General features: G+C 34.2%; 4 protein-coding genes across 6 annotated transcripts; 2 read left to right on the top strand and 2 right to left on the bottom strand.

Moving 5' to 3' along the window:
* Positions 1 to 53: 53 nt before the first annotated feature.
* CCDC53 (Coiled-coil domain containing 53) lies at positions 54 to 950 on the top strand. Its single transcript, XM_076396437.1, has 5 exons — positions 54 to 212; positions 266 to 430; positions 486 to 566; positions 701 to 732; positions 824 to 950. The coding sequence occupies exons 1-3, from the start codon at positions 153 to 155 to the stop codon at positions 564 to 566; spliced, it is 306 nt and encodes a 101-aa protein (XP_076252552.1). The 5' UTR covers positions 54 to 152; the 3' UTR covers positions 701 to 732; positions 824 to 950.
* A 98-nt stretch (positions 951 to 1048) lies between these two features.
* RpL36A (Ribosomal protein L36A) lies at positions 1049 to 1839 on the bottom strand. The gene is made up of 3 exons (XM_076396435.1): positions 1706 to 1839; positions 1293 to 1466; positions 1049 to 1236 (listed from the first exon to the last, which is right to left on the bottom strand). Exons 1-3 carry the CDS (start codon positions 1706 to 1708, stop codon positions 1099 to 1101), a joined length of 315 nt encoding a protein of 104 aa, XP_076252550.1. The 5' UTR covers positions 1709 to 1839; the 3' UTR covers positions 1049 to 1098.
* An 841-nt stretch (positions 1840 to 2680) lies between these two features.
* LOC143191398 (uncharacterized) lies at positions 2681 to 7796 on the top strand. The gene is made up of 3 exons (XM_076396436.1): positions 2681 to 2873; positions 5794 to 5944; positions 6040 to 7796. Exons 1-3 carry the CDS (start codon positions 2772 to 2774, stop codon positions 6099 to 6101), a joined length of 315 nt encoding a protein of 104 aa, XP_076252551.1. The 5' UTR covers positions 2681 to 2771; the 3' UTR covers positions 6102 to 7796.
* Positions 7797 to 9087: 1291 nt separating this feature from the next.
* Positions 9088 to 26330, bottom strand: LOC143191396 (serine/threonine-protein kinase 33). Of its 3 annotated transcripts, none has more exons than XM_076396431.1 (8): positions 26198 to 26330; positions 25968 to 26151; positions 25654 to 25894; positions 22218 to 22388; positions 21948 to 22153; positions 16249 to 16410; positions 15242 to 15303; positions 9088 to 9239 (listed from the first exon to the last, which is right to left on the bottom strand). In XM_076396431.1, the coding sequence occupies exons 1-8, from the start codon at positions 26224 to 26226 to the stop codon at positions 9191 to 9193; spliced, it is 1104 nt and encodes a 367-aa protein (XP_076252546.1). In that variant the 5' UTR covers positions 26227 to 26330; the 3' UTR covers positions 9088 to 9190. The 3 variants fall into 3 exon arrangements, with proteins under 3 accessions (XP_076252546.1, XP_076252547.1, XP_076252549.1); XM_076396432.1 differs by having other exon boundaries at positions 26212 to 26294; XM_076396434.1 differs by lacking the exon at positions 15242 to 15303.

Below are 26330 nucleotides of genomic sequence, written 5' to 3'. Positions count from 1 at the left end.
GTTGTTTTTATTTTTAAGGATATCAAGCTTTACTATCAGCCATAGAAAAATTATCAGCTGACCGTAAAGTAAGTGTCATAAGTCATAAGCGATTTGAGGTTAGGATCCTTGTTTTTAAAGTACTTGGAATTGTTTTGTGTTTAGAATTAATAATGAAAATGTTGGGTGATGAGTTGCCCACCACAATTCAGACGGATGTAGATTATACTCAAGTAAGTGAAAAGCAAATACACTGATCATTAATAATTTGGGTTTGTTTCCGTAGATTTTACCTATTCAACAAAAACGCACCATAGCCTTCATTAACCACTTTATAACGAACACAGTTTCGTTCCTTAACACTTTTGCTCAATCCTGCGAGTCTCGTTTCATGGAATTCGAATACAAAATACAAAAATTGGAAGCCTCTCTTTTGATTCTGGAAGCTCAGGTACCATTTACTTATCCAAACAGAATAATCCTTACACTACTTCATTTTACCATAGTTGTCCTCAATACCTGGATTAAATGGTACCAACACTGATATAAATAAAGCAGATAATACTACTAATGAAAGTACACTTTAGGTAAGTATTTGACATAATAAAGCTATAATTTATGCAAAACATCACATCATTTGGTATGTTTATAAAAATATTACTATGGGCAACTCTTTATTTTTGACACGCACAATTTTTAAATTAATAACTTTCTTTTTTAGATGATATTGACAATCTGTTATGTAACTTTTTGGTAAGCTCTTGTATTATATGTTAATAAGTTCAATATCTATTTGCATATTCAGTTATCAAGCCATTGTATTAATATTTGTTTCAATTTCTAGTGATCAACTGCTATTGCTCTAATTAATCATACAAATGAATGCAATTGTACAATAACCTATTTAGTACATAAATATATTTATAAAAGCTTGTAATAAAACGATATTATTAAATGACTGAGATTTTAAATGTGAGTCTCATTTAACCTAATTTGTGCACTAGAACTTACTACTTCAAGCAATACTTACCTAACTATTATATCATTATAGGGACAGAAGGAAAAAATATTTTTGATTTTTCAAAAAACTTTTATTATTAACTTAAGAATGTATGCTGTTTAGAACTGAATCATTTGACCCTTGCGCTTTTTATCACCTCCTAGTTCAAAGTGTTTGCATCTCTTCAGAGGGATTTGTTTACGGTACTTGCAGTCAGCACATTCCATTCTCAACACAATCTTTTTGGTAGTTTTAGCCTAAAGACCAGAAAAACTTTAATGTAAAACTCTCTGAGAATAGTGACACTTTGTACCTTCTTTCTGAAGATAGGTTTAGTTTGACCACCAAAACCTTGCTGTTTCCTATCGTAACGTCTTCTACCTTGAGATGCATGACGTTCTTTAGATTTTTTGTATTGTGTTACTTTATGTAACTTGTGTACTTTGCATTTTTTACAAAAAGTACGACGCTGCTTTGGTACGTTCACCTAAAAACAAAAATAATACTTTGTATTATATACCCTCACCTTCTGTAAATTCTTGACGTTTACTTTAATAACATAACCTATAGATCATATAAAATGTACAAGACATTAAAAAATTTAAAAAATACGAGACAAAAACATTTTTTTAAGATCGTAGCTACAGTTTCTAATTAAACAGTCTCAAGAAACATTATTATTAAGTAAGATGATCCATGATTTTTGTCTCAGACCGCGAAACTCACCATTTTGCTAACAAATGTCAATAAAGAAGGACAAACGAGAAGAGTGAGACTACAACGGCGGAAACTATGGAATGTCAAAAAAAGGAGCCAAATTTGAAACACCTTCTGCGTTATTTTCCATCTCTCTCATTCATCCGACAGTAGCGCTACTTTGGAAATACATTTTTGGGCTACTGAAAATGACGTAATTGTTCTTTTTGCATTTGATTAATTTTTCTAATTGGATACTTCTGGTCTCAAAAGAATATAAATGATGATTTTCAATCTTTATGGTGACCCAAATATCATTATTATGATGGATATTAAAGTTTTGAATAAAATTCTACTTGTAAATGAAAAAAAATTTAATAGGAATGCAAAATACCCTTAAATATACCTAAAAATTGCTACTATTGTCAATAAGTACGCTAAAAATCAATATCTTTACTTATAGGATCAATGAACATATCACTAATAACATATCGAAAATAAAAACCATAAAGCTTGCGCCATTTTCTATAATGGACGCATGCTGTTAAATTTTAATAAACAGATTATAGTTTATCAGGAATTATTGTACGGTGGATATAACTAGCTGATAAATAATCTTTATAACACGGAAATGTCGCTTATTATAGTTTTGCGGTAATTTTTACTATTTCTCCTTGTAATTTGCCAATACTATTAATATCGAAAGAGGGAAAAATTTCAAATAGCTCCCTCTGCCGGAGGCATAATTGAGACGATTTCTTAATCTCGATGCAAAACCGCTCACCGCATATTGAATCTTGATGCCCTCAATATTTTTTCCCTCTAAATTAATATATAATTTGCTCTCAAGCGCATTTGTATATAATGGAGCCGCTTAATAAGTAAAGCTATTGAGAAAGTGTTCCACTTATTCAAAGTTCTTAATAATCCAAAATTAATAAAAGCCGGTTCTTCGGGTAAAAACGGATTTGTTCGGGTTAAACGGCGCCATATTAATTTTTGAACAAAGCTACCTCCGTGCCGGTCAGTAGTGTTTTCGGCGTTCGTAGTGTTCACTTGTAAGTAATAAGAAAAAATCCCACCAAAAATAAACAAAATGAGTACGAAAGAAAACAAAGAAGTCGCCGTTGAGAATTTAGACAACGAAAAAAATGTAGACGCAAAATGCGAGCTAAAGGGAACGAAACGAGCGGCCGAGGTAAGTTGATAGCGCATTTTTGAGTATTATGGTATTTTTTTATTTTTTGTCATCGTGACATTTCTGTCGTTTGATGTAGATTAATTAATGGTACCGTTAGAAAAGCGTATTTACTGTATAGGTTTTAGTTATTCACAAAAATACGCTGTTTTTGATCAGGTTTAGGACGCTTGTTGCCATGTGAGTTTAAACACCGGCCTCTTGAAAAATATTTAATGGCTTCCGACGATGAAAAATCATCTACAGGGAGAGTGTTCACGTTTGTGGCAGTATGCGGTGTTTCGAGAAAATATTGTCATTTTTTGTGGAAACGGGAACGCTTTTCACCATTGTAAACAAATTTACGAAGCCAAGCATCCCGCCATAATAGTAGCGGCACCCCGTTTCGAGGCTAGCCAGCCATAGCCTACTCTCCCAAGCGTCTCATTCAAAATGGCGAAATCAATAAGACTTTTCAACACCTTTCAACGAGGCTACTTTGCTACTAGCCTTTTAATTCCTATATTTCTTTCATTATTTTCGTTATTTAGGACACTTTGTTAATAATTTCGCCGATAATTTAGGCAATCCGGGTCATATCACTCCATGTGATAACGCCTGACGCTTCCAATGTCAAAATTTTTATGTTCGTTTGTAAGTTCCTCTTTATTTTTATGTAATCTTTGGAAGTCTTTCTGAGGTTTGTTATCTGTTTATTTATCTTTTACTTTTCGCCAATATGCCGGGAGTTGTGTTTTAGAAATAGTCGTTTGTTTTGTTTACTAAATTTCAATATCCCTGATATTTACAACAAAATCTTCGTTATCACCGAATGAGTTTTCTAAACTCCTCGGTTGTTTATTTAAATGCGTATTCCAATAATTTATCATATTTTAATTTTGTCCGAGAGCTTTTTTATGCACGAGTGCAAAAGGTTTCAACGGACCGAGGAACAACTGTTTGTGTTGTCCGGTCCGTTAACACTTCTTCGGGGGGACCGGCGACCCAGATGCCAGAGATAACCTTTGGCTTCGCACTTGGGTGCGCGTCTTGTTTTCTTGTGCGGCGCGCTTCCGGTCTCGCAGGTGCTCCCGTTGTATGGTTACCGCGTATTGCTGGTTGTATACGTTAGCGGGGCGTTATTCGATCCGATTTTTCTCGAATTTCTCATTTTGGCGTCAATTTTTTTATGCGTTTCTATGGAAACACATATTTAGAACTATTTTGACGGCATATGCGAAATGCGCGGTGGTTCAGCCACTGACTAAAAATGAACGACGTGTAGGCTATTTGTAACGACTAATAATGAATTTGATTACGTTACGATTCTCTTTAGTTTCTCATATCAATGTTTTTTAATTATAAATTTCATTATCAAATAAATGTGCGTCTTCAGAATGGTTGCTGAAGCCTTCGATTAACTATTTTCGACCCTTCCATGCCAGCTGTACCACCAGGTGGTATATTTTATCACTCGTTATTATTTCCTTCAATCACAAGCCTAATATTTTCCCGCTAAATTTAGGAAGGCTTTTGGGCCAGGTAGAAAGATTACGATTCACCCTCAAATAGAGTAAAAATATTTCGGTTCTTGCAGATGTTTTGGGCGGGAGAGTAATGAAGTTATCACAATTGACAACTGTGTGACGCCATTCCAGTTTGTTTCTCGTTCATTAATGAGCGCGTCTTCTTCAGCTTTTTCTCGAGTTTTCATATAGAGCGATATTTCCAATTCTATTTATGAATAGGCTCGGTGTATTTCGGTACGTTCCTAATAAAAACGTTATAAATAAAAACTATGCCGGCGGGAGGAAATAAAAATTCCGCCTTTCAACCACGCAAGGCACAAGCAGCATGACATTCTTATGTAAATAGAAAAGGAGTACGTTTCGTCACATGGCTTGCATATACTTGTCAATGTATTTTTATTTTAACAATTATCGTTTTGTATAGCTACAATTGCTTGGACATTTTTTTAAAAAAAGTTGAGAACCACACGGGTCCTCTCGAACAATAGATCTAAAAAATATTACAGAGAACCAGAAATATTATAAATATATTAAAGTTAGTTAAGCCGACTTGTTCATCAGTTTTTCTATATTCTATTGGAAGTCAAAAAAGTATTTTCTTACTATGTCAGGTGAAATGTATTCAAACTAACAATTATAGAATCGTGTTGCCACTTTTACGGCGTTGTTCATTATTTGTAAAGCACTATTTATTTTGATTCATTTGAACATTGATAAATATTCTGTTATCTGTTACTTATCACTCAAAAGATTTTTTCACTATCTTGTCCCAGGAATTTATTTTTTGTTTATTTATTATCATGTTGTATAATCAGTTGCACAATATTTATGTATTTTATCCCTGATTTATACAATGATTTCTTATTTGAATAAAAGAGGATAAAATACGTTTAGTATATTTGTCTCATACGCGAGGCATCGTTAATTTCCATTTTATTTACCATATTGTCCGAGACAACACCTAATGTGTTCTTCAGATGCGTTTGGTTATATAGTCCTTACTTTAAAACAACCAATGCGCGTCATAGATGACTAATATGCAATTGCAGGTTGTAAAAATGTAAAATTCGTTTTAAACTCTGAGCGGATGATTCTTTTTCATTTTACCCTAGTTAAAAAGTGACAGAATGCTCTCTGATGTCTCGAAGCGTGTAACATAATCAGTCTATAATATTCGATTTGTGTTGGTACTGATCGACGTTGTTGCCAAAGGTCAAACAAAATTATTAAAAAAAAATAGTTATAAAAATTAGTAGTTAAAAACCGGCAAGCGTTGTCAATCTAGATTTAAAGTTAGTGCGGAGACATTGCGACGTGCTGACGTCATAAATTTTGAAGACGTGCATTGGCTGTTTTATTGGATACGTGATTTACAAAAAATATATGTTCTAAAATGTTTTATTTATGTCCAGGATAAAACCGACGATCCTAAGAAGGCGAAAAAAGAGGAGAATGGCGCCAACTCTGACGGTGAGGAACTAGAAGATGACGACGAGGAGGAGGTCCTGGAAGAAGAGGATACTGGGGAGGAAGAGATCCCCGAAGAAGAGATTGAAGGCGAGGGTGAGTGCATGTGATATTTAGATATATTATTAATCAAACGTAGGTTAAGTTTTTTTTACTTGACTAGAAGTTAACGGTTTTTATTGATGTTATAGAATACGAAGAGGAAGATGTAGAAGGCGAGGAAGGAGTGGACGAAGAGGAGGAAGACGAATAATAAACCAGGGACAGCCGTCTGCCCTGTGAAATCGATCTGTGACGGACCTTATCAGTGCAAATTAAAGAGCTATTTTGTGGCCATTACGAGGTGCTATCACCACAGCCAGTCTCCAAAACGCCCCCACCGCTCCCCACTCCCAGTTCAAATTCGAATATTCGTCATCGTTCCATCGAGCACCACCACCACCGTCGCCTCCGCCATATCATCTTCATCGCCACAAATTAGCTCTTCGCATTACGCCGCTGTTGGGTTATAGTACAGTGACCGTGCGATGTGTGAACGCTAGCCGCGGTACCTGACCTCTTATCTCTAACTTATTACTTAAAAGAAAAAACAACCTCCTCATCAAACCCCCCCGACCCCCAGCCTCCCCATCCTATTCGATTTGTAAAAATGTCCAATTTGTGTAAATGATAGGATTAAATTTAGTTTAAGTATATTGTTTTTACTTTCGTCGTCACGTAATATATGGTAGGGTTTAATTTTGTACAAAAAAAACAAACCACCAACACAAAAAATATTCAGTTTTCTCTGTTGAAGAGTTATCGTAGAAGAAAAGAAAAAAAAGAACACGCAGCATTTTTTTATATACATGTTTATAAATATTATATATAAATATATATGATGGATATATATATGAAAACCGAAGGAGCATGATGGGACTTCGGTCATCGCTATCCTAAATGAAGTAACAGCAGTCGAGTATTGAAGGGCAATAAATACTAAACAGAAAAACTTTTCAGTAGGGCTAAATTGCATAGGGATTAGTCAAAGGTTAATTTTTTTTAGATCGTGTCTTGTGTGCGTATGAACAGACCTTGGAAATAATTTTAAGAAATTTGCGTTCGTGTTAGATGCGCGTTGACGCGCTTTCTTTTATTTTTATTTTAATTCACCGCCAAATGTCCATCCCTTTTATTGAATATATGTAAAACTCTGCCCAGCCTAGGAAGCCTCCACCGCCGTATCTCGACCAAGGAAGATCACTCAAACTATAGTACAAAAAGTGTAATAGCGACGGTGTTTTACCCAACTCTTTCTCTTGCGATATGTACAAATAGTTTACGTTTTTTTTTTTCAATGGATGACTGTATCTAATACGTTTCGTTTTCGGGGGTCATCGATGAAGTTTTGGTGATTTTATTGACGGCGAGAGGCGCCCGGTGTTTTGGCTATCTATCGACTTGACAATACATCGTAGGTTTTAAGGTATCGGGTGGGAAAGGGTCAGTTTCGGGCGTTCGCTGGAATGCCCCTTTCACATCCGACGTACAGGGTCTGACGTGACGCTCGTCTTGATCCCTACGTCGAAGTCTCAACTCCCAATATTTGGGGGTCTTATGTGCGGCTAATGACCTGATCGTGACGATACTGCGTCGTGTCCACACCCTACAGCCATTATAAGCCCAAAACGCCCCCTCTGTCTCTCCGTGTTCGGTTGGTGGAGTTTTGTATATAATTCCGTCGTCGTTTGGCGCGCGATTTCATTCCACTCTTTTTTTTTAATGAATTTGTCGAGCGGCTGTCATCCCGCTCGATCCGATGTAATTTTTAATATAAGCAGATGTTTTATTGAATGAAATAAACGTCGACTATCTTCTAAATAATAAAGAAAATTGTTCAGTACATGTAATTCAATGGTGTATGATTTTTTGATTGATACATAAACAATGAATACAAATTGTTTCATAATGTTGTGTTTTTTTGTTTTGTACCCACATTGTCCTTCTATGAGAAATACCATTTATTTATTATAGTTAATTGAAATTTAATCTGAACCTGTAAAATCCAGTTTAATTTTTTTAGGCTGTCGTTAATAGGTCAAATGTATATTTTAGATAATGGAACGAACATTCGCCATATTTAAAATTATTGAATGAAATTATTTACTCTATGAACAGGTATTACCTAATTTAGTGGCTCTCAATTTTAACAAAATCTTCGACGCCTTCGTATTTACTTTTGTTCTTATTTAATTCTTCCATCCCTCTTCAACAAATGTTTAATTTCATCTAGCTATCTCGATCGTGGTTTACTTTTTTGTCCTTTTTCTAGCGTTATCTGATGTGTAACTATATTTCTAATTTCTCTCAGGTTTCTTATCGAGTCACTTTACCACTTCATTTTTCTTCTATTTCTCTAATCGTAGTTTATTTTTAGTCTGTATTAATTTTCTGCTACTTTAGTTGATATCCTTGATATTTAAATTTGTCTACTCTGTCGTCTAACTTTCTAAGAATAATGTTATGGCTGAAAAGAAATTATATGCTGCCTAAAAAATAAAACAGTTATATAAGGTTTAACAATTATATCAAAGTTGAGAAAGATGCCTAAAATTCTATTTAACGAATATAATTGGCGAATTACTGGAATTTCTTCATTTAATGTACATGAAACCATTAATTCTAAATATTTCATTCATTACATATCAACTGGGGCCGTATACGCCGCACTATGTAACATATATAACATGAAGTCTATCATCAACTTTTTTACTTTCCTGTTTAGAGATGTTTTCATAACAAGGTTTTCTTTCATATTAATCTTTTTATCTTGTAAAAGTATATGCTTTTTAGAATTTGATGATTGATTGATAATTTATATTGTTGAATTTCGTCAGAACATCGAATAATATATTTTTAATGGAGCCGGATTTACCACTACAAAATGACGTAAAATTGTAGTAGTTTATGTGGAAATATATACAGTAATTTTCATAAATACTTATCGTTAAATATATATAAGTTTGGGAAGCACGGATTGAAATTATAATTATAAAAATGCAAGTTGATAATGTGGACGTCTATTTTGTAAATCATTTTCTGGAGATTTACCTTATTTTTAATTACATATGTACAATATTGTTGAAAATTATCATAACAATGTAGGATTCAGTTTCGCTTCAATTAATATTAAAATTTTGATAATGAAAAAGAAGTCCGTTTATCATATTGATACTATGAATCTGAATTGAAACAGAGTATTCAAGTACAGAGTATATAAGAATTTTATTAAAAACAACACATGTACAAGTATAACAGTCATATATTATGAGTGTATATTCTAAAATGATGAGATTTTCGCCATCAGCTTCTCGTTTTTGGTTTTATGGGACCATCGCTTTGAGTACTAATCCTGTCAATATAAATATTTTTATTAAATATAGATCTTTTTTACAGATTATTCGTTCTGAAGCATGATTAAATATATATAGTTAAGCATAGCTAAACATCACAATTTTTAGTTTTGCAAATGCCTTTTTTCGATGTCACTGCCAATTGATCCTGAAGTCTATATTTGGGACGCCAATATCATTTATAATTATTATCTCTTAATAGTTCATTCTATCATGGTACGTTAATTCATGTACGCGTATTCTTGATATTACGAGTATAATCTAATAAATAATTGGCCTAGGTAAGATATTTCAATGTCAATTCGCATTGATAAAATATTTAGGTTTGCAATGAAGACAAATTTTATAAAATTAGTGAGCGTTAGGTTGTTCTAGTAAATAAAGTTACTCCATCAGAAATGATTAAGATTTGTGATAACTGATCAATTCAATAAGTATGTAGTATAACATGTTTCTATAGAGTGATAAAAATAAATTAGAAATAAAACCGAATAAAATATTTAAAGTTTATAAAATGTTTGAAATATACTTTGTGTATGTTGGATTACTTCATATATTTTTACGTGGCATGGGTGTTAAAATCCGTAAGGGAATATTAATTGAAGAAATCTGTAGATCAAAAGCAGCAATAGGTTTTAAAAGGATGTGGTAATGCTCAAAATAAGTGAAATACGTTGTAACTGGTTTCAAAAGTTTAAGAAAATTGAGTTTAGCATTGAAGATTCAAAACGTATTGAAAGACCGAAGTGTATGACAATTGAAAAATCAAATTGAGGTCAATAATTCTGTAGAAGATAATTTGAGACATTTTAGACTAATGTGTTTAGAGTTTAGTTTAAGTAATTATTATGGAAATATTATGTTTGAAAATAATTATTGTCTGGAGCAAAATTAATTATGTTCTTCACCAAGTATGCGCTCAACAGAACGAGGATGAAGGCACCTGGCCCTAGACGAACTATGTTGCAATTTTGACCTGATGGAATACCCCTTATTGTAATCATAAAAACAATAAAAGCTTAAGAGGGTACTCGAGGCTTGGGATACAGTTTAACCCGTCTAATTAGGCTGCCTCTAGTAAGATAATTCTAGATAATAGTATGTTAAGAGAGCGTAGAGAGTGTACCACTTATAGTAATAATATTAATTGAAGAGAGTGTATAGTTTGTGCCACTTATATAAATCAGTAAGTGTAATTATTAAATGTACGAGATTTGTTGGATTACCACGAGGGAGCTTTAGATGCAATCGACCCCAAGTTGGTGAAACCTGGCTCGTTGGCGTCAGACGCTGATGGTAAAGAATCAAAAAGTGGAATCAGATTTGTATAGACAAGCTAATATATGTCTATGAATATATGTTTATGACAAGCTATACATAATAATGTAGAGACAGTTATGCCAAGTTTATGATTACAAGTGCAGTGACAGATGCTGTATATCAAAAAATTATGGGCAAAAAAGTGTGCACACATTGCGGAATTGACAGTTTTGTTGAATTAATTAAATAACGGATTTAAAGCCAAAAACAAAAATGAATTACCTGATTTAATATTAGTGTGTAAAGTTTTGCATATTTTACCAACAGACTTTGAAACTTTCAAATCAAATTGGACGTTGTTAAGAAGGAATGCAATGAGGATATTCGAAGAGCTAAAAGAACAACTTTGCATGTTTGAAAGAGATGATATAAAAGTTGAACAGGAAGTTTTAGTAGTAAAATCAAGTAAAGTAAATTAGAATAAAACAATTAGAAATAAGTTTAAGGGCAAAAATACTTATTATTGCAAGCAATCGGGCCATTGGATTAGACAATGTCAAAAGTGGATTGTTGGTGGACTGTCTAAGGATGCAACACTGAAGAAGGAAAAGGACGAGACAGTGGAGACAAATACAGTACTATTAACGATATGCGGTAAGATTTTTTCTGTGGAAGTAGATGAAATCAATTGGTGGATTGACAGTGGGGCTATGAAACATGTGACAAATAGATTAGATTATTTTGTCAATTATGAAGCATTCAGTCAACCACAATGTAACCACAAAATACATCATCGAAGGAAACAAAAACTAAACCTAAAAAGTTAAATATGCTTTCTAATGAAAGTAAAATACATTGCTTTGATATATAATTGTTAATTAGGTGGATTAGGCCTCCAGGAGGATACCACTACATAAAAAATGCGCCTAGAATTCTACCTCACGGGTGGTGTGGAAAAGAGTTCATTATAAATGTAATAAAACAACTCTAACGTACAAACTACTATATCTGTGTTATTAATTGTAGCTTTAAGCCCTTCAATAATATATGCATTAGATGTACTATAATCATAGAGAAATAGAGATTTATAGGAATTTTTGGGCAAATGTTTCGCGACGTCCAACATGTAGATGTCGCTACTTTTAACACGTTACTTGTTATAATCGGTATGTTAAGAACCGCGATGGAATCTGATGATTTCGTTTTATGATTTGTTTTGTACGCCATATTCAATTTGCCTTATACAGAGAGCAGTGTAGTGAGTTTTTTATAACGTTTATTGAAACGTTAGTTGAAATGCAATCTCATTCTAGAAAGTGTTGTGTGTCCGGATGCATAGATAGTGACGAAATGCATCATCGTTTTCCGTTAAAAAAGTACCATAACAGGAAACAGATTTATGATAGTTATCATGTGTGTCATAGACATTTTTATGATACATTTAAACTTTCCTTTAAGTACTTATGAACAATTTAGTGATGGTGAAAATAATACCATGAGCCCAGAATATGTACAAATAGAGGTGGATCAAAATCAAAATTATATAGAAGGTAAATTGAAGGAGTCTGTAACATTTCTGTTCATAATTGTTACCATTAATTTCTAAACTGTCTTACTATATTTGTGTCTCTTACCATCGTTCCAGGCCCAGGGTGTTCAAAGCAAGTGTCATCGAATTTTGAACAAACTCCAGAAAGTTATGGTAAAGTTTGTATTAATTCAGCTAGTAGCCCCCTTTCTGCTCATTCTTACCGTTAATTATTTGACTGTATAATTTCAATTCCAGATGTTCCTATAAGTCCAAACAAAGTTTTACGTTGTACCGTAGTGTACATCTCAGGTACATCTCTTTAGTAAAACTTTTGAAAAAAGAAATTAATTGTTATTTTTTTTACATACAATTATGGATAAATCAGTACACCCACAAATTGAGACTGATTTTATAGAGGCAAGACAACATTTCGTACCCCAGGCTTCAACAAAATTGTTATACTGTCAGTAGGTCTTTGACCTATTTCTTTTATTTTATTCAGCGATTTTGCCACATCGATAATATAACAAAATTTTTGTCTAATGTAAAAAAAGTAAATTTAAAACCCTTCAATTGTACCTTCCATAATGATCTTTCAGGTAAAATATTAAAAGTAATAACAATGTGCACTATATACTTTTGAGTAAAAAATATAAAGAAAGAAAGACTCAAAGTTTGCTTTCAGAATAAGAAAACAAAAGACAGAACTCAGGCAGATCCCACTAAATGGATGACACTAAACAAATATGAAAAAGGAAAAGAGATAATTTTGAAATGCAACCAGAGTTTTTTGTTTATGATTTTTATATATGTATATAATATTTTAGATAGATAGATATTTATTTTAGATATATTTACTTTTATATTATATTTATGTTTTATATATAAATTTACATTATATATTTATATTTTTTTTGTACATATTATATTTCTTTTATATTTAATAAATTTATTTTAGAAAAAAATGTTTTTTATTTATATTTCATTGGTCAATTTAAATGACGTCAAGGCTGTCACGTGCCAAACACTACTAATGAACCATAGAAAAAATAGAAATTTCACGTTATAGGCGACCTTGGGGAAATGTTTTGTTTAGTTCAATTAACGGTAGCGCTGCGATCGCAAATTGCGATTGGCTAGTTTAAATTCCTGGTGCCGCCACTAACACGAAGCGTGATTGGTCGATCAAATTGTGTGAATTCAGCATTTTCTATGGGCGTCCATTTTTTAACTTTGTTGTTTGAAGGTTTTAGTTTTTGTTTAGATCAAGAAATATTCATTTTACGTTGTGCATATTTTCTGTTTTACATTAATTATTATGGAGTAATAATATAAAAATTGATGACAATGCGTCAGTGTAGTAAAAGATGTAGTGTACCGGGGTAAAAATATACTACGGAAATTAGACATCGTTTCCCAAAAAATGATCTCGCTCCTTTCCAGAAATGGGTTGATCAAGTAAATAGTAGTAAGTTACCTGGATAAACCACAATGCAAATATATCAACGTCATGGTGTCTGTCACGGACATTTTAGCGAAAAATTTAGAATTATCCTTCGTTCACGAACAGGTATTAGGGTAAATGCATATCCAACATTGTTTTTATCAGGTACATATAAAATTATCTATCTACTACATGTCTGTTTATATATTATCTGTCCGTGTGATGTCTCTACATAAAGAAGTCTTACAAGATGGTAATAATTAAGATAACAGGGTAATTAGCAGTAATAAATACTACTTTTAATTGTAAAATATCGCTAAAATATTTGTGATACTTTGACTTTTTAGAACAATCGGTGTTCAATAATTTTATAGTAGAACTATTGTATATTTAAATTTGATTGCCTTGTTAAGAAAATATTTGTTACGGTGCCATCAATTAAAAAATCAATTAATTGCTACTTTTAGGGGATTTATTACCTTAAAGAAATCTATTTTGTCTAAATTTACAAATAACTACATTTGTTTAACAACTCTTAATCAAGATTGCTTAAAGAATTTTGTCTATTGTCTATCTATTATTTGATTCTATTAGAGGTCATGAAGGTAGAAACAGCATCCTTCACCTAGTATGTTCGAGAAATCTTTAAAAGGGCTCATCATCACTTTAATTTTTTTTCACATCATTCTCCCGGAGAAAATTGTGAAGAAGATGAACATGTTAGATAACTTATATTCTTTTTTAACGGGAGATCTAGAACCACTTGAGGTTGTTAAATCACCAGTTGAGTTTATATTTTCAGTTTCAGAGAACTTTGCTCTTAGAAAAACAAGTCTGATATTGTATTTTAGTCTTATTTCAGGCTATTTAACAAAACCTCTGAAAAAGAGACAACATGCAATATTTGTCTACATTCTATATTAAGTAGTTCCACAGATCAAATACTCTAAAATCTAAATATCTTTAAAAAACACGTAAATTTTAACTGTTCAATCCATAATATTTTCAAAACCAAATTTTAAAAGTTATTATGAGGTGTGATTGTATTTTTGGTTTAATGAAGTTAATGCAATATCAACAGGGAAGGATTTAAAGTTTACCTTCAATATATCAAGATAAGTTGGAACTCTAATAGATCCCATAAAATTGATGGCACTAAACAAATATGGGAAGGCGTTATAGAAGAATGATAAATATTTTAATTTTGCCTAGAATAGAGTTCATAATTGTTTTTTTTTGTTTTTGTTTATATATATTTATATTATTTACACTTATGTATATTTGTATAGGATTTTATTTTAATAAATTAATTTTAAAAATTATATTTGATTTTCATTTAAATACTATAGGCCAATAAATGTAACGTCACAAAGTAATCAGGCGAAATGGCAGACCAATCAAGGCAAAGTATTTTCCTTACAGGTTTCTACATAACTATTTAAAACTAACCAATCAAATTCACGTTGTCAGCGCCGCCAATACTTGAACTAAGCAAAACTTTGCCCCACTACTTACCGTTGGAGTTGCACATCCCTGTAATGAACCTATCAAATGTTTTCACAATAAAATATAATGGCGCCCTCTGGATGTTGGACAAAGCAAAATTTTGCGCCAGGGTTCCCTATTGAGTTGCATCTCTATTACTCTATGACTATGTTATTCACATATATATATATATATTCACATTTTTTTCTCGCTAAATCAATGTACTTGTCACATCACCCTCGTATTTTTTGTTGGGTCTATTATTAATGAATTCAATTTACCTCGTTTTCGCCATTTTAGTCGCTGACATATTCGGTAATTCCAGACCGTCACAGATGAGACTCTAAAATAAAAATTCCATCATATTTAATAATCAAGTTAATTATCGTTCGGCAAGTAGTTTTCTTTGATTTTATAACCTTTTTTTTGCGATAAGAATCACAATAAAAATAAGTAATTAACTTTTATCACTATTGTCTCCAATTAGTGATTCATTTATAATTTAAATATACTAAAAATAGACTGCTATTTCTGGTTGATATAAGAAATCCGCTGTACTGAAAACTTACACTAATGATGGATGATGATGCTCCTTTAAAACATGGGCTGAAAAGTTCCGGGCGTAACAAAGAAAACGCGTTTTTTTGTTCAGAATTGGCTTTCTTCATCAACGTAATCTCCATTAAGAGCCACCAGTAAGAACGAATTTCTGACCAAAAAATGAACAAATAGCACGAGGAGAGAAATAATACTAACTGTTTTGCAGATATGGCAAATGCATTAGGGAGAATTCAGTAATTAAAACTAGTTTCATCGAGAAAGATGTATACAGGTATCAACAGAACAAACGAAGGGAGAAATACAATGATATCAAAATGTCTTTACGAGGAAACACTGTACCGAAGGACACAAGAACTAAGCGTAAAAGGTAAATATGTTCTCTAATGAAAGTAGAATGCATTACTTGAATTGTTAATTGGGTGGATTAGGCCTTCAATGGATACAACTACATAAAAAACGCGGCTAGAAAACTCATAGGTGGTATGGAAAAGAGTTCAATGTAAATATATTCAAACACAACCCGAACCTACAAACTATAATAACTATTAGAATTTTGTTATATATCAAAGTCAAAATGTATGCAAGCTCAGAGTTGATGCGGCAACATTACGACAATTTGTCATTCTAAATTGAGATGACGTAGATTCACTGTTACTTTAGATAGACTATATTTTGCGTAAAAGGTATGACGGAGTGAGCGAATAGAGTGAAGTAAACATATATTTACCATTCCTCGAGTGGCTCGACCACTGTGATTGACTGTCTCGTGACGGAACTGTTTCATCATATCGACGATGTTCTGTTCTCGTTTGGTCTTACGATTTTTTTCGTTAATCCACTGATGCTCCTTGATCTGCGACGCCGTCATTCTCTTCACTGGGTCTTTTTCCTATCACCACGAAATACTGATATTATTTTTTCTTGTAAGCCCGGACAAAATAGTCCACGTTCTTTTATTGTTTTATAAATTCATATTCAAACTAAATTTAAGTGATTTTTATATCATTTTGTCATCATTTCTTATATAATTTAATATTGTTGGTTTGGCGGATTCTGTTGGTATTATACTAACACCAGCATTTAATTAAAAAAATTAAGGCGATTTTATTGAACAATCTGACAAAAGAAATCGGATTTTACAGATCATTGCTACCTGCGATATCCAAATTATTTCAGAAACTGTTATTAAAACGTGTTAAAACACTTATAAAAATACCACATTTCTAGTTTGGATTTCTAAATTACCACTCAACAATCAAGCATATCAAGCAATCAAGTGCATAAAGTAACAGCGATTATTGAAAATACTGCTCTGAAATATTCTTGGAGGTTCTCATAGTGTATGGCATTTGGAACTAATACACAAGATGAGCAAATTGTTACTACGCAGCTATTGTCAATCACTGGAGTCTTTTCAAAAGAAAATTTGAAGTTTCACATGAAAGGGAATTCTCAACATTTAAAAATATTTCGCATGGAGATGGGGACTACCCCTGCATCTGCTGTACACTACTGATCAGTGGCAGTTCCTGTTACAGATTTTAAGGTGTTCTGCAATTTTTGCAAACAAAACTTAAATAATCTTTTATAAATCAAGTCCATCCTACGTTCTGTTCTGTTCGCAAATTTGGTAATAATTTTGTCATTAAAATTGTCTATTTCGGAGATAAACTGTTTTTCAATAAATAGCATGGAAAGAGCTGTTAAACGATCTTCGGCTATTGAATTTTTGAGAAACGTTTAGATGCGATTTAGTGTAAAAAATACCTTTGGACCTCTGATGTCATGGTAGTTGTTACTATGCTAACTAATAATTGTCTAGTCTCCTTCAATGTATCTCCTAGATTGTTTGGTATTAAACATTTAAGAATGGGTGGTGTACCATTTAATGTTTTGCGATCATTTCTTGAATAAATAACTGACAGTTCAGTTCACAATCGTTTTTTATCAAGTATAAAAGAAACACACGGAAGTGAATTTATCCTCAGGAAATCTACCACAATATTCTCCAAAGTATTCCGAAAAGAAAAGTGATGCAACTACTAGGTGCTCTTTAGAATGACATCGATCTTTTGCATAATTTATTATAACATCGCATATCTCTAAAGCAGAAATTCAATGATCACATTTACTGTTGTCTGGAAGGTTACGTTTTTTTCTGGTAGCTCTTGACCTATTATATCTGATGCTCCACTAATGATGCCATCAATATTATTTCAAACATGAATAATACTGCGTTTAAAATATCGATAGCGTTTGTTCCAGTTCGTTTTGACTTTTCTGCAATTGGTTAAAAAGATTATCTACGTGGGGTATCACACAATCGAAAAAGTTGAAGGTCGGATCATTTAATGTACGACGAATAGAGGCTGCTGCAATACAGACTATATTTCTGGAGAATTGATCTTCTATTTCATTCATATACCTAGAAATGGTTTCCATTTTCGTACATTAATAGTCCCTATATTAAAGTTCAAACGGGTTGGAGCACCATGGAGTATTCTTCAGGTGAATTTTTGTCAACAGTCAAATTTTGTTCAATACTTCTACTCGTTGTAGTGAAATATTAAAAAAACAAGGAACGGCTTGTAGATCTTAAAAAATACACCGACTTGCTTATTTGTGGATGCAGTTTTAGTCATAATCAAATTTAATTGCTGCGCATAACAGTGTACATAGTGAGCAAAGAGATACTTTTTTAATTAATGCTTGAACGCCTGCATATTGGCCACTCATTACTGCTGCTCCATCATAGCTTTGTGCGATCAGTTTGTTGGGTGAATTCTAAACTAAGGGAGCTATAATATCTCTAAGATCTGAAGTAGTTCCGAAAACGCTTCATTCGCTCACCATCGCGAACATATCTAAAAATAACCACCAGTTGAGATTTTGCAGCAACATCATTTGTTTTGTCCGCCGTGATCACCAAAAATCAAGAATTATTAATTTCCTCAATTTTTTGTTCATAACAAACTTGAAGCATACACTATAACAGATCGTTCTGCATTTCTTTGGAGGTGCCTTTAAATACTGAAGCATTCTGTAGTTGCTCATTTAGAGTTGCATTTAGCTCAGCCGAAAAGTCCACGAAGAGCTAATTCAAACTCTCCACAAAATATAACGCAATTTATAAATTTTGATAAAACATACCTGTTCCTTGACACTTTTTCGTTATGTCACTGTATATTCATCCAATGCGCGGAATATAGTTGAGCGGTAATATTAGTTAGCTCTAGTAATGTAAATTTCATACAATTATGAAGATCGATTTTAGAGTTTTCGTGTCTTTTTATTTTCAAACTTAAGTGCTCTAGATCAATAGGAGTATTTCCCTTCAAGATTTACCGCCACTAAAATGTATGCAGGGAAAACAGTACAACGCATTTTTGTTACATCTACAAATCCATTCTTTTTGCACATGAAGCATTTTGCACCGAGCATTTAGTGTCTTAAAATTGACAACGCCCAAATTTCATGGTCAGAAGAAGCCACCTATCTCAGTCGGTGTCTTCGATCGGAAGTTTAGGTAGAATTCCCAGATTCAAAGGTCCCTCTAAAAAGGCCAGGATATTGTAAATCTGCTCTTCTAGCCCACCAACCGGGTCAGAAGGTCTCCTTTTTCATTAAAACCTCTCCTGTATAAGATACTGGTGCGATCAGTCGTTCTATATAGCTCCGGTGTCTATCTCAAATACATCTCACCTAGTCAGGTGGAACGACTTAAGGTTTTTCAGAACAAAATACCCGGGAGAATAATTAATGCCCCCCGGTTCGTCAAGAATAATCAAATTCATAGAGAAACAGACAGTCCCCATAGTTCACGATTTTATATCCGAGCTCTACTCAAGATATTTCTCCACGATCCTGTGGCCCAGATAAATAATAGCGATAGTGTGATTCGGTTGCCTACCGACGGTAGGTTAATCCACCGGTTCACGTTACTTCCGTGGCTCGCACTTCCATTGCAAAAATTCGCGAATGCTAAGTGGAATTTGCTTTTTGGTAAGTAGTAGAAAATATTTTTTACGGACGACAGTGACCCTGGGTTACGACTGCCATTGTCGTATTTGGTTTAACTACCTGGATTTGTGGGTGGGTAGGGATTTGATCAGATCGTTTTCGTGTTCTCAGGATCCCTCATTCTAGGTGTGTGTTCACGTTGCTCATAAAACATGGGGCATTGAGTAAGGCACGGACTGGACTAGAACACTTGGAGTAGTTTAAGTTGTCTCTCAGAGACGTACCTGCACCACACCAGTGCGTAGAGGCAGACTGGATGGAGTAGCATTTTATACAGAGTCGCTTTTTGGAAGATTGGGAGTTTAGTTTTTCGGCAGAGGAGTGGAAATGGTAGGCTGTATTCTATTGTCTTTGCAGATAGCGTGGTGGATTTGAGCTGACCATTAAAAAAAATAAAAAAACCTATGGTCCAATTAAAAACCGAGGTATGATACCTTCTGTGGCCAAAGGATGGGAACTTTTTCAAGTTGGAGGCGATATGCACGGAACTCCATACGGTGGAACAGAATAACTTGAGTTTTGCTGGGGTTAATCTGCGGCGGCCGGAATTTGAAACGACACAACCGCCTGGCGGTGGTTAAGAAAGTCGTTTCATCAGCATAAAATGTGGTGTGTGAATGTTTCGGAATCAGCCATGTAAAGGTTGAACAGGGCTGGAGCTACCAAAGACTTGCGACCTTTTATAAGTGCCTGATAGATGGTTGCTGCGATGGAGGCTTGAGAGTGTTTGGCACGGAAAACGAATTGTTCGTCCGGGATTATGTGGTGCGCGTCAGTGAAACCATTTAGAGTGTAAATGCGAACCTTTTTTTTTCCGTGATGACCAGCTAAAACCAAATGGTCTTTTGCTGATTTCGCTTCGGGTTCGGGGTAGTGAGTGTTTTCCTGGCGACGGAGACCCTGGGTTACGACTGGGGTTGTCGTAGTTGGTTATCTACCGAGGTTTGTGGATGGGTAGGTATTTAATCAAGGTGTTGTCGTGTTATAAGGCGCCTATGGAGAACCTTATACTGAGCCTGTTCGTGAAATTATTCACAAACGGGATGCCTGATTCGAGGTGAGTGTTGACGTTCCTCATAAACCATGGGGCATTGAGTAACGCGCACGAGTAACGAGTAAAGCGTAATTTTTGGATTGGAACACTTGGAGTAGTTCAAGTTCTCTCTCAGAGAGATACTTGTGCCACACCTGTGCTCCGTTGAGGCAAACTGGACGGACTAGCATTTTATACAGAGTCACTTTCTGGGGGATTGGGAGTTTACTTTTTCTGCAGAGGAGTGGAAATAGTAGGCTGTACACGCCATTTCCTTTGCAAATAGCATGCTGTATTTGGGATGACCATTAGAATCTGCGATCCGAGGTATGAAACTTTCTGCAGCCAGGTAATAAGGACTTTATCAATTTGGAGGCGACAGGCGCTGAACTCCTTCTTGCAGTGGAACAGAATAGCCTGAGTTTTACTCGGGTTTACCTGTAGCCGCTATAATTTGTATCCCGCTATCGCTTGGTTTAGCTGGACTTGAAGTCTTGGTTATTATAAAGGTTGAATAGGGCTGGGGCTAGTGGAGCACCTTGCGGGACTCCTGCGGAGATCTGTTTAAGAGAAGACTGCGTCACCGATCCTCACTTGAAAGGACCTACCGTCCAAGTATGAATCTACCAAGGACATTAGGTCATTCGGTAGACCAAGCTATTTCATTTTGAAATCTAAAAAGATGGCTCCAGTTTTTCGACCTTTTATTAATGCTTGGTGGATTGTCGCTGCGACTCGAGCAGCTTGATGGAGGCATGCATGTTTGGCACGGATAAATGCGAACCTCTTGGTTCGCTCTATTTAAGATGGTGTGTATGTCACACCCACTCTGAAACTATATGGTATCTGACAATGACATTTGCTTGGAACCAATAGTTCACCTATAAGGGTTTCTCCTTCTCCAGGTAAACTAGAGGCAGTGGTAATAAAATGTAATGCCACTGAGACCCAAAATACCTTCATATAACTATAAAAAGGCAGATGTTATAAAAACGATATTTTGGGAAATAAATATCAGAATTTTATAAACATATTTAAGAATGTTTTTAATTTATCTCTTTGACATCCTGAACAATCAGTCAATTATAAAACACATTAGGATGTATGGGGCGCAAATATGGGGTTGCACTAAAACATCAGTCAAACCGAGTAATCCAACGCTTCCAAAACAAAGTTCTTCAGCTAGAACTAATAATTATTATTATTTCGGTACCTTAAGACGTGGACATGACCTTTTTAGACTTTTGGAACAATTTTTAAAATATCAAAATAGTGGTTTATAACTGGTCTATGATCAAAATACCTTTATGCCAGCACCTAGTATATTAAAATACTAAAAACGTGGATTACTTTTTCTTACACCTGATAATTACCAAAATACATTTAATCAGATCGATGGCTTCTTGGCTGACAGTGTCGTCCGAATATTTCGGCTCATCGTAGCTAATGTTACGGGTAATCTCCTCCTCGTTCTTTCCGATGAACGGATTGCATCCGTATAACATCATGTACATGATGATGCCGATGGCCCAGACGTCACACAACTCGCTGTAGGTCTTCATCTGCAGTATCTCCGGTGCTGAAAGATTATTTAGTCGTTGCGACATAAAACGCTGTTCTTTGGAATGGGGTATTATACGCACGCATGTAGGCGATTGTTCCGCAGTAGTCCCTCATCAGACTTTGGATTCCAACACCTTCCTTCACTATGCTCAACCCGAAGTCCGTCAGTTTGATGAAGTACTCGTCGTTAGGGTCCGACGGGTTGTTCGCAATCAGTATGTTTTCCATTTTAATGTCTCTGTGAACGATATCTGGAAATAAAAGTGGCGGTTGAATTAAACAAAGACTATTACAAGAGTCTTCTCTAAAGATTTCTGGCATGCGAACTAAAATTTGATTTTGCCACGTTGCTTGTAAATTATATATATCAAGAGAATACATTAATTTTAAAGGATTTACAACAGATGGTGTTACTGTAACAGGTCAATTGAAAAGTCCCCGACCTACCATAGTTAAACACTTTTGGCAAAATTAGTTTTTTTATTCAATATAATTCCCTTCAAGGGTGATACCCTGATTATAGCGACCTTCCAACTTTTCGATAACGTTTTTGTAGTATGACTTATACTTTGCTTCAAAATAGGCCTCAGTTTCGTCGATCACCTCTTCATTCAACGAACATTTCTTCCCAGCGAGAATTTTTTTGAGATCCGAGAACAGGAAATAGTCGCTGGGGGCCAGATCTGGAGAATACGGTGGATGAGGAAGCAATTCGAAGCCCAATTTATAGATTTTTGACACGGTGCATTGTCTTCGTGAAGCAGCACTTTATTTTTCTTCAAATGCGGCCATTTTTTGCCGATTTTGTTCTTCAAACGGTCTAATAACGCTATGTAATAGTCGCTGTTGCTGGTCTTTCCTTTTTCAAGGTAGTCAATGAAAATTATTCCATGCGCATCTCAAAATACAGACGCCATAACCTTGCTAGCCGACTGATATGTTTTCCCGCGCTTTGGAGTGGATTCATCGTATGTAGTCCACTCGGATGACTGTCGATGGACTTCGGAGTGAAATGATGGAGCCATGTTTCATCCATTGTCACATATCGACGCAAACACTCGGGTTTATTACGCTTAATCATCTTTACTGCTCCGAATCATCAACTCGTCGTTGTTTTTGGCCAAAAGGGAGCTCGCACGGCACCCACTTTGTACAGAGCTTTCTCATACCTAAATATTCGTGAATGATATGATGTACACGTTCAGTTGATATCTTTAGAGTGTCTGTTATTTCATTTAATTTCAATTCATGGTAATTCAAAATCATTTATTGGATTTTTTAAATGTTTTCGTCGGTAACAACCTCTTTTGGGCGTCCATTGCGTTCACCGTCTTCGGTGCTCATTTTACCACGTCTAAACTTAGCATACCAATCCTTGATGGTTGATTTTCCTGGGGCAATGTCGCGAAATTCTGTTTTATCAATTTTTTTCACAATAACAAAAGTTGCTTCACTCAAAATGCTATAATTCACAAACTAAGAATCCGACAGCAGTCAAATTTATACACGCATCTTTTGAGAGTTAGGGCTAACTCAAAAACTTATGGATTTAATTCTAGTAGCGCCATCTATGTGTCAGGCCGGGGACTTTTCAATTGACCTGTTATATTAAATCGCATCGGGTACATTTGTAACCAACTTCATGTTGAAGCCCCACTAGCAAGATTCATTTTTCAGTATCTGTCATTTCGTCGAAGAATGAAGAAAACACTTTTTCAGTTGGAAATGTTCGTATTTGTACCGAGTTAATAGCATTTGCGGGAGGCTTCAATTTTTATCTAAAATTTGAATAAAAATGCGACTGCAGGCCATCAAATGCTGTGTGAAGTTTATGGCAATCATGCTCCATCGATTTCAACATTTGAATTCTGGTTTAGACTACAACGCCATAATTGGAAAGGTTTTTGTGCATCGTACTGTTACTAGTTATCTATTACGATAATCCAAAGCGAAAAAAATCATGAACATCAACAGCAAAGCCGAATATCCATGATTCGATTAGCCTTATTCGATAAGTCTTTTAGGTCTGTATTTGACGAGATCAGTTTGATATGATATACAATGAATTATTAAAATCTAATGAAATCATCAACGGGGATCGCTATCAGCTACAATTGATGGGTTTTCCGAGCCGAGCACTGCGCGAGAAAAGGCCGGAATAGAAGTAAAGGCAAAACAATGTTATTCTTCAGTGTGACAACGTTCCGACAAAATTTCAGTCAGTTAGCAAACAGAGTAGAAAAATTAGAAAAATCCCAAAACTACAAAATCATGGATATTCGGCTTTGCTGTTGATGTTCATGATTTTTTTCGCTTTGGATTATCGTAGTAGATAACTAGTAACAGTACGATGCACAAAAACCTTTCCAATTATGGCGTTGTAGTCCAAACCAGAATTCAAATGTTGAAATCGATGGAGCATGATTGCCGTAAACTTCACACAGCATTTGATGGCCTGCAGTCGCATTTTTATTCAAATTTTAGATAAAAATTGAAGCCTCCCGCAAATGCTATTAACTCGGTACAAATACAAACATTTCCATATATATATATATATATATATATATATATATATATATATATATATATATATATATATATATATATATATATATATATATTAAAAAAAGGTAACCATGTTACACTGTCACATCAAATAATATAATGATAATTCCTCCTTCAAGCTCAAATCCACCAATTACAATAGCTAGTAAACTAATGGTTTGGTAAACTCTTTGGTTTCTCCAAACAGACAACCGGATCAGATTGTAATATATGATATATATAAACATCTTCTAGGAATTGTTATACATTTAAGGGTTTTTCTACTGCTTAGTATTCTTCAAACAATGTTATAGACATTATTAGGTACTTTACGGTCATCACTATATCGTAATCGTTGTATAATTAAATAGTCTTACAGAACCATTAAAACAATATTAGCCTGAGCTAGCAAAATATTGATGAATATTATTAAATTAATATCTAGATAGGTGAGATTGAGCATTATAATGCAATTGTATTTATTACATTATTTTTACTACAACAATATAATGCTGTATTATTCAGTCAAAATAAAAATATTTTTTTAAAATTAAGAAACCGTTAAAACTATAATAGGAGTAAGGCAGATTGTCAAAATAATAGGAAAAACAGTGTGTTTTAAAGCTGAGTTAAAAAGCTCCGTTAAAATTAAAATTAATTATAAATTTAAACATATCATACATTTTAAAAAATAGGTTTACATATTGTTTCAAAAACTTAGTCGTTAATTTTTTTTGGATGTAGAATTTAATCAATCATAAGATCTTGTGATCAATATTTCTAAAATTTAGCATGGCATGTTGCATACCCACGGTATTTTATATTGTATTGTTTTACTTAGATTTTGTTATCGTTATTGGTTACCAAAGAGCTGGTTATTTAGCGATATTTTACTATTTCGTTGACATATTCTACTATTATATTATTAATTAAAATTGAAATAATCATATTATCAATTAAAAGGTGGATTACCGTTTTTGTGTAAATATGACACTGCGTCCGCAAGTTGATAGATGACTCTGCGTGTGTTCTTTTCCGAAAGAGGTTTTTTGCGGCAATAAATCTGATGAAGCTCCGCATTGCACAGCTCCAATACCATATATATTTTCTTTGGTGATTCGTACACTTTATCCAAGTAGATTATATTGGGATGATTTACCACTTTCAGTATTTTTATTTCTCTGTCGACTTCCGTTAGCTTTTTCACGCCGGCCTATAAACAAATCTTATTAGTTCCTATATCGAACAAAGCCCGGCTAGTGGAAAAACCACTGATTAAACGTTACTATGTTTTTGTGTACGATTTTAACCGCCCATTGTTTGCTGTTGGATTTTTCGATGGCTAATACGACGACTCCAAATGACCCATGACCGATTTCCTCTTTGAACTCGTAGACATCATAAACTTTCTGAGGCTCAGACACTCTCACGTGCTTAACACCTCGATCTTTCAAATGTAACAAAGCCGTTCTAAAAAGAAGGGTAAATATTATGGCGCTAATTTTTTTATGCTTACTCTTTTTTTATAACTTCATTTTTAAACATGTCCCCCGATAAATAATTTGAATAATTTTTTATCTGTCAACTGTACAGTTCAATTATTCTGTAACGTTTCTACTCTCAGTCATTGATATATTAGACAATTTTCA

The sequence above is a fragment of the Rhynchophorus ferrugineus genome, unplaced genomic scaffold (assembly GCF_030347505.1).
Source record: "Rhynchophorus ferrugineus isolate W39M unplaced genomic scaffold, kcgeb_rfMv2 rfM2, whole genome shotgun sequence".
Lineage (NCBI taxonomy): Eukaryota > Metazoa > Arthropoda > Insecta > Coleoptera > Curculionidae > Rhynchophorus > Rhynchophorus ferrugineus.
Note: the sequence above shows the minus strand (reverse complement) of the source record. Positions and strands in the feature narration are given on the sequence as shown.